Source organism: Erpetoichthys calabaricus, chromosome 11 (genome assembly GCF_900747795.2).
Source record: "Erpetoichthys calabaricus chromosome 11, fErpCal1.3, whole genome shotgun sequence".
Lineage (NCBI taxonomy): Eukaryota > Metazoa > Chordata > Cladistia > Polypteriformes > Polypteridae > Erpetoichthys > Erpetoichthys calabaricus.
The window spans coordinates 107,947,525-107,959,248 of record NC_041404.2 but is presented as its reverse complement, the minus strand read 5'-3'; the positions used below and the strand labels follow the sequence as shown (position 1 = coordinate 107,959,248).

The following is an 11,724-nucleotide window of genomic DNA, read 5'->3' as shown; positions in this document are numbered from 1 at the left end:
ATACACCACTTTAAAGATATTCACAAAAGCTGTTTGGTATTAATGCAGTGACTTACAATAACATTGAGCATCATGTTTCTCTTAAAGACTTTGGTAACTGTATTTATTGTGAAAACACAGAAAAAATATAGATGCAGGCATGTACTCCCAAGGCACCTTTCATTCACTGAAACAATGCAGGGCAAAAAAAAATATATATATATATATATATATATTTTATATATATATATATATATATATATATATATATATATATATATATATATATATATATATATATATATATACACACATACAGTGGGTATAGAAAAGAATCACCCCCTTCGAAATATTCCCATTTTTTTGCTTAAATGAAAACTCACACAAAAAATATTTCTTCCCAACTTTACTTACTCAATGCAACCTATAACATCCAAGTGAAAGATAATCACAGCTACAGTTCAGAAAAATTATAAAAAATCAAAAACAAGACATACTGAGATTAATAAAGGATTATCCCCCAATGTCAATATTTTGTTGAAACACCTTTTGCTTTAATGACAGACTCGAGTCTGTTGGGATACTTCTCTATCAGCTTTGCACATCTAGATTGAACAATATTTGCCCACTCTTCTATACAGATCTGCTCAAGTTCGGTCAAATTGGATGGTGAGCGTTGGTGGACTGCTATCTTCAAATCTTTCCACAGATTTTCAATGGGATTTAGGTCAGGTTCAGCCACAGTTTGCTCAATTTTGCTGTGTGCTTCGGGTCATTGTCTTGTTGAAAGGTGAACATTCTGCCCATCTTCAACTTTCTGGCAGAGGATAGCAGGTTTTCCTCAAGAATGTGACGGTATTTTGCCCCATCCATTTTTCCTTCTACCCTAATGAGAGCCCCAGGCACTACAGAAGAGAACAGGATGCTGCCACCTCCATCCTTTACTGTAGGTATGGTGTGTTGTGGATGGTGAGCTGCATTGGATTTCCACCAGGTGTACCATTTGGTATTGAGGCCAAATAGTTTGATTTTGGTCTCATGGCCAGATGAGACCTTTTTCCACTTGGCATCAGAATCTTCAAGGTGCATTCTGGCAAAGCTCAAACAAACCTTAATATGGCCTCTCTTGAGAAGTGGCTTTTTCCTTGTGACCCCCCCAAACAAGCCACAATTGTGGAGCACTTGTGAAATTGTTGTCATATGCACACAATGACCACTCTTTGCCATAAAATCCTGCAACTCCTTCAAAGTGGCCATTGGCCTCTTGGTAGCTTCTCTTACCAGTTTCCTCCTTGCTCTTCCAACCAGTTTGGAGGGACGGCCGGATCCAGGAAGGGTCCTAGTAGTACCAAACACTTGCCACTTCTTTATTATGGACTTTACTGTGTTCTTTGGGATTAATAAAGCCTTTGAGATTTTTTTGTATCCATCTCCTGCCTTATGTCTGTCCACAACTCTATCCCTGAGATCTTTTGAAAGTGGCTTGCCATCCATAGTCAGTTGTTTGCTGTCAATTGCACTACCAAGCAAGGGAATGCTCCAGGAACAGCTTCATTAATCACACTGATTACAATTGATCACAGGTGGAAGCCAGTAACCATGGTCTGCAAAGGAAATGGTGGTTAGTTACACCTGATTGAGTTTACAAATATTGTTTAGGAGGGGGGTGATCTTTTATTAATCTCAGTATGCCTTGTTTTTGATTTTTTATAATTTTTCTGAACTGTAGCTGTGATATCTTTCACTTGGATGTTATAGGTTGCACTGAGTAAGTAAAGTTGGGAAGAAATATTTTTTGTGTGTGTTTTCATTTAAGGCTGTAAAGCAAAAAAATGGGAATATTTCAAAGGGGGCAATTCTTTTCTATACCCACTGTATATATACACACACTTATTTTGCACATTTATTGGCTCATTGAAGTCTGTGTACGTTTTCTTCATGTCAGTAAATCACTTTCCATTTTGTTACAGAATACAAACTATAAGAAAATAAGAGAAACGTATACCCCCCACAACCAAATGCAGTTAGTTAGGCCAAATAAAAACTAATATGGGCTTCACAAAGAGGAAAAAAGTGGAATAGTAAATAGTTCAGCTGTCCTTATGGAATCCTGTCACCAGTCTGAAGAGAAATTTGTGGTTTCGTCGCTGTTGTAAAACAGCATGGTCAGCTTCTGCAGTTCCTCCTCATCAACACCACTCTGTCTTTTGCACCGTATAAGCTTTTCCAGCCCAAGGCTGCGGTCTGTATCAGCCCAGTTAGCAACACTGTTTACCCAGCTCAGCGCAAGAGAGGCAAGTGCTGGTATCCGGGAAGATGCATGTGTCCAGAAAGCTTGCAGGTCAGCCTCCCCTGTAGAACCACATACCAGGATCTGTTTGTACATCTCAAACTCCTCATCTGGAATGCTGTCCCAGCCAGGAATCACATTGTAGTCTTCTCTTCTCTGTGATAGAAAGTGAGCTTTTGCTGGAGCAAAGATTCTCACTGCCTTTAGGAACTCATAACCGGGTTGCCCATCTTCCATAATATAATGAGCAAGCTGGCAACTGGCTTCCTGGAAGGCATCTCGGAAGAGTTGGGAAAGTTCAGCTTCAAGTGCCCTAGAGATACCAGGCTCTTCCCAGCTTTCTGTTTCTACTGGAAGCTGCGACTCCAGGTATGCACGCAGTTCATCCAAGGTGTCCACTACTTCCGTTGCAACAGGTACATGCAGCTTGAAGCGACCAAGTAGGTTTGCAATATTTTCTAATTTTTCTGAGATAAAACTTAGCTGCAGTCGCAGAAGGCATCCCTCATCATCAAGCATCTCCTAGAATTGGGCAAGAAGCAAATGATTGGTAAAAGTGGGTACTAAGTTAATTGGGAAGCCCACCTTTTCACATATGCACACAACAACAGGGCATGCTGATATACAACAAACTGCTTTATGTCAGTGTTTCTCTTCAACATTTTCAAGTTTAAGAAGAATAAGTAAGTACTAATGTCTCCCTGTTTTACTATATTATTAAAAGCAGGTGAAACATCAGTATTGACTTCTAAAAAAATATTTTTACATTTTGGTAGATTAAGAAAAAAGCATGAGTTGATGTCTTCCTTAGTGAAAATTACTGTATTTTTAATATTTTGTTGGTTCTGTGAGGTTCACTGGTCCTTGGGGTCCTTCTCAACATCTCAAATATTCTGGGAATCTCTGCTTGTATATATTGAACCCCCATGTTAATTTTCCATTAGGATGTAACTTGGAACAGATTTTGTAAAGGTTAAATTTAAGAGTAATACTTTGAGCAAAATGTCCTAGTATAAAAAACAATACTTGCAAAAAACAGCTATTGACCTATTTTGTGTTAGGGTATTGGTAATAGAAAAAAGAAATTGGAAATAATGTGGAAATAAATGAATGGCCTTTCTCACCAAAATAAAGTACATAGACTACAAAAGTGTATACTGTTATCATGATGTACTTCAATAAAAATAAATAAATGTACTAAACAGCATGTCATATCTATACACCTTCAATATTTGGAATATATATTTTATGTATAAAAGTAAATATTTTGAAAATTTACAAATAATAATAATTCATACCTTAAGACTTTGAAGTGTGTGACATGGAGTTTTCATTTGCTCCATTTCTTTCTCAACAAACTGCTGCTGAATGTCAAAGTGCTCACTGTGGTACTTAGCAGCAGCAAGGAATGAACTGCATTCAGACTGGCGCACTTGTGGGGGAATTGTGGCAATATTTGAAGGGTTATCTTCACGCAGGCACTGCAGGTAGCGAGACTTTATTCCCCCTGGCAATGCAAACAACTTTTGAAAGAGTTCCACATATTGGCGGGCCAGCCAAAATGGCTTCTGGAAAGCAGATGTCACAAGCTCCACTATGTGTTCCAGACGTGTGACATGAATGCAGTTTGTCAGAAGCCCTTTCAGTACGCAGCTGTAACTTCTCCTCATATATGTAGTATTGTCTGTATCCAAAATGTGGACATCATCAAAATCTATGTCATACTGGGACAATATTTGTACCACTGATTGTGCTACAGAGCTGTGTGAAATAGTTGACCAAAATTTTGTTTCAAGTAAATACGGCTGGAGGTGACCTTGACCATCTCTCTCCATTGGTGCAGCCAAGATGCTGAGAACTTTCCGCTCATCGATGTCGCTAGCTTCTTCTACAATAATAGCCAGTTTCTTTTTGTGAAGCTTTAGCCTTATTGTATTTTTCTTTTCATTGTACATCTCTAAAATGTATTTTCTACGCAGCCCATCTGCCCCTGGGATAGAAGTGCCATTGTTTACATGTGTCAACAGAAAATTTCGAATTGATGGGTGATCTGCCTTCTCCAATGGAATTCCAGCTTCCAAAAAAGATATAAATAAATCCCTGGCCACATCTCTGCTTCCCACAGAGTGCCCAGGCCCAATCTGCTGAAATGTTGTGGTCAGAGTTCGTTGTTTCTTCCTGAAGCGGTCATCTTCCTGTGCCTGCTTTTCCCTCTTAATGTGTCCCTGTGATTTCAAATGATCAATGATGACAGAGCGGCGAGTGTGATCAAGAACTACACTACAGCATGTACAAAAAAGCTTGCCACCATCTTCATGCAGCTTGTTTTTGAACTCAAGGCTGCGGTCTTTTGCAGTAATACGTAGTACCTTCTTTGTGCGTGCACTGTCCACAATGATGCCTTTTGACAAAGAACGATCTGAAGAGGGTACAACAATTGCATCCAGTTTGGAAACTTCTTTTGGTTTCAGAAACACAGCCTGAAAAGCAGAAAAGAAAAATGAACAAATGTCAGTAGACATACATTGTATTTCTCTCAAGTTACTATGTATGTCAGTTTACTGTTTGACTAACAGCGTAAATTTAAACTGATGTGATCTTTGAAATTTTGTTTGAACTCCAGTTGTTTATCTCACAAACAACAAAACATAGTACAAATTCCATTTATTTCAAGTCTTCACAAGAAAGGCTGAAGAAAATTATGCTAATGCCAAGGTAGTGGAATTATGTCAACTACAAGCCAACATCCAACTTGGCAACTGGTTTTCAACTATCAATAGTTGGATGAGCCGTAGAAGTATTAAATGCAATACAAATTTAAATCATTGAGATTACCCTACCAGATTGTTAAATCTGCATAAAATGCGCAACAAGTAGTACTGTTTGTTGTTTCGGAACATCACAAAATTGGTAGTCTACCATGCTGACAATCTATCTCTCTATTATATAAAAAAATCCTGGGATGAGACGAGACTTTTTTCAAGAGATTTTTTCAAGTCTGGCGAGACAAGACTTTGGCCATTAGATTTTTTCAAGTCACGCTCTCCTCTCAACCATTTTTAAACCACACACATGGTACTCTCACCTCTCATTCGCGTGAATGCTTTTGACAGACACAGTTCCTGCACTCTCATATCTTATAACTTTTAACCAAGACGAGACCAAACAAGTCCAAACACAGAATCAAAATTCAAAGTGATATTGACAAAAAGTTAATTCAAAAAATTGTTTTTACTGAAGTTTTACAGTAAACATGTAAGTTTATAAAGTATTTGCGTGTTAATTTCAAAGCCAAACAGAACAAAATCATATTATGCAACGAATAACTCTTAACGCAACATGAAACATAATTTACTTTCAAATTATTACATTTTACTATAATGTAAAATAGTTAGTTCTATTATGCATATGTAACAATTCCCATGAAAATAACAATCTGTTTAAATTGTACATCCACATCCCCATATGTGAGCGGCAGAACTGCAAAGAAGATAGCACTTAGCGTAGGCCCGGGAGTTGGCAAGCGAAACAAGCAGGGGGCAAAGCCCCCTAGTATTCATAAAAATTAAAATAATGACACACCAAAATGTATTGGCTCTTCACAACAAAGACCTGTAGAGTGAGGCTATGGAGCAAATGTGTAGAAATCCCATTAGAAAGGACGTCATAGGTTCAAAGATGAGTCAATCCATGTTCTTACAACTTTAACAATCCAATTGCCGACAAGGGAAAAATGATACAGTCAAAAGAAAATGGATCTTGAAATGATAATACAGATTTTGATACTCACATTCTCCCAGATGTCTTAAGTATATCTAGCTACATTAGACAAAACCCCTCAGCCTGATATTAATAACATAACCAAAAGAGCTCTTAAGTTTTAGTAAACCCAAGTTAGAACTACCTTTGTGGAAATACTCCTTACAAAAATGTCCTAATCTAATACTATACTAATACTATCCTATACTATGGATAATCACACAACTGCTGCTCATACAGATTCACAGTTGCTATTCTTCAAGATAATAAAAGGTCTCCTTGGTCATTAAATTATATTATAATTTTCGAACAAACTATTCTTTTGAAATTAGCAATAAGTGCATTTCATAACATTCTTGTTTATAGACTATGATCATAATTATATACTATAAACAAAAACATCAAATTTATTGTACTTTCCAAGCACCCAGTCACATAGTACTGCCCACATGTTTAATCCAGTCAAAAATAGTAACATTAATCACTAACACTGTAAAAACATGTCCCTTCCACACTGTCATCTTAATTTTGTTCATAGCCTCCAAAGGATAAAATCACTTACACAACAACTATTTATTTGTCGTGAAGCTTTAACAATATGGAAGCTATCAGCTCACTATCTTCAGTCTCTTTCACTCTCTTTTAAACCCTTGTTTCTGGTTCTTGTTAACTAAGGCAAGGAATATAGTAATGCAAAATAAGCAACCCCTGGATCAAAAGTTCTATGACGAGTTAAAGTAATGCCTTCTTTGCATCTTGTCTACTTACTTCCTACCCATGTCTTCTATCAAGTATAACTGAAAAATAATGACACTTACTGTGGACCAGGCAGTAAACAAATTCAATATATACGAGGTTCAGAACAGTGATTTTAGTTTAAAGTTGTATATGGTTAATAATTTGGGTTTAGTTCCCTTGACATGAAATTTGAAAGTCAATCAGAAAGTGGAAAGGCAGAATAAAAAGGACTGGTAGATCCCACTGATTAAAGTGGTTAGCCCACCTATGAAGACCATCGGCAGGCACAGTTCTAAGAATTAAAACTAAACATAATGTTTGCAAGTTTTTATCAATTTTGTTAATAAAACTTTTAGTTAACAAAGTGACTCTAAAAATATATTTTTACTTACACGTTATAATTCACAATGTCCAAAGAAATAAAAAAGCTTAACTGAAGATGTCTTCAGACCTGGTGAAAGTGGCTAGGGTTGGCTTAAGTTTTGTTCTGTGGGGTTGAGTGTTTAGTATAATGTTAGGAGAACTTCTCACTCTTCACACATCAAGTATCACTGGCTTCTGCTCTCCCACCAACTTTTCTTTTAATGTCTTCTTTACAGTATGGCCTGTATCCTTACATTGCACATCTGACAGCTCCAACAAGAATTCTTGTTACATTGTGTAGAAACAAATCTCTCTATTATAATAAAAAAAATCCTGGAACGAGACGAGACTTTTTAGCTTGAGACAAGACATGACTTTTTCAGAGAGATACTTTCATGTCCTGCGAGACAAGACTTTATGCCAAGAGATTTAAGCATGCCCGGGGCCGGAAATAAAAGAAAAAGAGTAGATGACAAAGTAGAATGTCATATTCAACTTCAAAATTCAAAAATGTTGGCGGGATACACATGCAGAGCAGGTTAGAGATAATGAAAGTACTAAAATTCGAAAGTCTCAAAAAAATTATAGTAAAGATTGCATTTGCGCAAACTTACTCAGTGAAATAATGGAACAGCGAAAAGAAATTGAATATATTGTTTGGATTTAAACTTTAAGTCAGAGACTTGTAGACCATCTAATTCATGTTGCCATCAGTGAAAAGTACTGTTTCTTCCCAATGAAGAGGCTGGAATTAAAATATTTGTTGTTTGGCGAAAGTTAAATCCACATACAAGAGCAGCAGAGACGTGAAGTGGCAGGTGCGTACCACAAGCCGGGGGAGTTGGCAAGCGAAGTGAGCAGGGGGAAAAGCCCCCTAGTATTATAGTGAGCATTTAGCGCATCAAGTCACACTGACTCGTGATAGCCTATAAAAGCTTTGCCAATGAAGCCCTCCACCTCTTCAGGATTTCATTGCACAACTACAGTACAGCCTAAATTAAAAATATGCAATTTTACTTGAATATTTGTTACATAGAACAAACACATTAAACAAACATGTGTCCCATGAAATGAAAAAAAAAAAACTTAATGTGCCACCCTTTTTTTTTTTTCTTTAAATAACATGTTACGTCCTCATCATTTTGTCTAGAGCTTCAGTTCCCGCGGGGGTTTCATAGCAGTCTAATACATATGTGGGCTTAGCATTTTTATAACCTATTTGGGAGATTTTTAAACAGAGACCTGTGCATGGTGGTTAAAATCAGAATCTCTCTTTTGTCCATGCACCATACAACATGCACTTTGTCAAACCTAATACTAGTCCACATTTCGACTTCATCCCATTTAATTTTGTTTCTCTGTAGATCCTGTGCCATGCTCCTCTGGTTAGGAGGAAAAGTGATACAGACCTGAAATTTGTGATTTTGGAAATCAAATATGATGTCAGTACTACCATAAAAATGGTCTGTCTAGAGAAAGTAGACTAAGTTCTCAAGTTCTCTCACCATTTCCTTCTTTTCTATGAGAGATTATTAGGTTCCAAATGTGCCATTTTTTTAGAATTAGTCTCACTTACTGTGAAACATTTATGCTAAACCTTCATCTTCTTAGGAAAAATGTGTTCTTTAAGGTACAGCTTTATTTATGTAATACATGATACTCATTTACACACACTTTCTTTTCAGGAATGGGAACTGATTTAAGTGCAAATAGTACAAGGTAGTTAACAACTGTTTACATTTTCCATAACTTCCCAAAAGACCACAGGCCATAATCACTAACTTGCATAAAATGCAAATACAGGGAAATGCCAAAGAGATACTAACGAGACATCAGTGTCTAAATGCAGGTTTTTCAGCAAAACGTTTAGAGCTTCAAGTTGGGTTTCTACATAAGTGCAACTATGATGAACATAGAAAAAAAAACACCCAGAGTTCATTCAGGGAGATTCTCTAGAACGTGAACAGGCCATGTGCATATACTGAGTACCTATTTGTCAAGAACAGCCCCATAAGAGACTCATTAAAATAGAGAGGGAAAAAAGGAAGTGGCCTTTTATCAGGCATATCAACAGTTAGCCCAGGATTTGAAGTGAACAAAAAAAGATCACACACATTCTGTCCCCTTCTTTTCTAACCAAATCTCTCAGCTCTATCTGTAGGCATTGTCTTCACTTCCTGAAAAATAAATGTAAAAATTATTAAAAATAAGCAGTGGCGGCTCGTAGCTAAAATTAGTGGGGGTGCTGCTCCAGAAAATGTTTAGCCTTTGTTTTAAAATTGTGTAAAAGGAAACAAACATGTATAAAAAGAAAATTTATTCATAAACTTGATAAGATCCTAAAATAACAAAATCAAACATTTTTACTTACTATAACCTAAATTGTTACAGTTCAAGCTTGATCTATTCATTTAAAAATGAAATCCATTCTTGTTTTAATTTGCGCGAAAAGATCAATAATTTTCTCCTTGATCTCTGGATGACAACTGAGGAAATTTTTCGCCATTGAAAGCACTGCAAGTGCATTTAGTCTTTCCGAATTCATAGTGCTTCTTAGAAAAGTTTTTATTCTTTTCAATGTTGAAAAGCAGCGTTCTGCCTCAGATGTAGTCATGGGAACTGTCAAGAGGATTTTTATCAGTTTCGCAATTTCACTAAGAACATCATCTAGATTATTTTCCAAGATAAATTTCAGCAGCTCAATTAATTTGCAATATTCATGAATATCAGACCTACAATAGAATACTTTTAGTTCAGTTTCAAGCTTTTCTTTGTCAATCATGGGATATGCTTTGGTGGTCATTACTATCTCTTCTGTAGGATGTTCATTCTTAAAACTAGTGAAGCATTTCTTGTTGAACAATTTAGCAGCTACTAAGTGTTTAGTGGAAGAATATCTGTCCATTATATCAACACATATACAGTCACACACTTCCTTAGCTTCTGCCATGAGTGTCTTTGAATGATTCTCACAGTACTTTGAGTTTCTTAATTCTAAAATAGCAGTTTTGAAATTTGTTATATATTCATTAACTTTAAACACACTAATTTCTCAAGATTGCATTTGGTTGTAAATTATTTCAACATGAGGCATAATCTGATGAAAAAGCTCTAACCAAAACTTGAAATTATCATCATTCAGGTATTTTAAATTTCCTGTTGCTTCTTCAATGGTTTGATCTGCATTTGATGTTGACTGAATTTCAGTAAGGCAGTTTTTTAAAGGTTGCAAATTTTCATGAACTCTGTTTATGGTCCGTATGTTGAAGTTCCACCTTGTAGAGGATGGACATGGAATGCTGACGTCCATATGCTTCTTGAGAATGGACACACGTTGCGGTGATCTTGAGAAGAATGTTGGAATAGCCAGAATGTTAGAGAAAAATATTCTTGCGTTTCGTGTAATACTTGCTGCATTTCTCATTATTAAATTAAGTTGATGTGCATAACAGTGAATGAAATGTGCATTACTATAAACTGCTTTTATTTTTGCTTGAACTCCTGCTTTTTTGCCTTTCATGACATTTGCACCATCAAATGTCTGAGCTACCAGTTTTTGTCCATTTCCTTGAAGGATTATGTCCAATTGTTCTAAAATACCTTTTGATATGCCATCTGCAGTTTGATTTTCTGGAATAAAGAATCACTAAAAACGCTCAAATATTTTGTCATTCAATACGTACCGTAGAACAAGGGCCATTTGAGTGTGTTCCGAAACATCTGTTGTGTCATCAGCCATGACAGCTACAAAGGAAGCTTTTCTAATTTCCATCCTTATCTCCTCATGGTATATTTGTAGCAGGCAGTCAAGTATCTCAATCTGAATGGTCTTAGAAACACCTTTGAAGACTGCACTGGTTTCTAAGTGATTCTTCAAATCTGGATCTAATTTAGATGCAAAATTTACTAATCCTCTAAATACCCCTGGATTTACTGAACCGTCTTTTTCATCAGGTCCACGTAAGGGAGTTTCAAAGTTTCCACAAAAGAAAATGCAGTCTATTATTTTGGACAAAATTTCATGGTTCTTTTTAACCTTTATATTATGCTCATTGATTGAAAGTCTTTATGTCTCACTAAGTTTCTCCTTAATACTTACGGTTCCTAAAAGTGACAGTGAAACGACATTATCAACGTGCTTCTTTGACTTCTCATGCTTCTCAGTTTTTTCTCTAGTTTTTTTAATATTTCTAAAACCATCTTTTGTCCATGTTACATCACCTCCAAACAGCAAACACGGGAAGCAAAACAGTGCATTTTTTACTTCACAGTCGCAAAGCCAACTTTTCTGTTGGTACCATTCAGAATTAAAGCTATGAATATATTTCTTGTTGTTGCTTATGCCTGGCTGAGATATTAGAATATCAGGTGTTGAACGACCTCTTTTCTTAACTGTAATTTTCTCATGGAGAGACAGCTGTGAAAACTTATGCTGTTGAAGTTCACTTACAGTCACAGAACTTATTTCTTGGGGATGCAAGGCCATGGTTAAAGTTTTCTGTAAAATAAAAGAACCGAAAAAAAAAAATGAATCAAATAATAATCTAATAATCTAATTCTACACTTTATCACATTCAAGAATATGGTACACGGTT

General features: G+C 36.2%; 1 protein-coding gene across 1 annotated transcript in view; it reads right to left on the bottom strand.

Annotated features, from left to right (window-relative positions):
* Positions 1-1,696: 1,696 nt before the first annotated feature.
* LOC114660799 (uncharacterized) overlaps positions 1,697-11,724 on the bottom strand; it is a 53,627-nt gene continuing 43,599 nt past the window's right edge. The window contains exons 6-7 of the mRNA XM_028813705.2: positions 3,568-4,749; positions 1,697-2,791 (exon numbers count right to left, since the gene is read on the bottom strand). Coding sequence (XP_028669538.1) covers positions 2,093-2,791; positions 3,568-4,749 — 1,881 coding nt within the window. The 3' untranslated portion in view covers positions 1,697-2,092. The remainder of the gene's footprint in view (positions 2,792-3,567; positions 4,750-11,724) is intronic.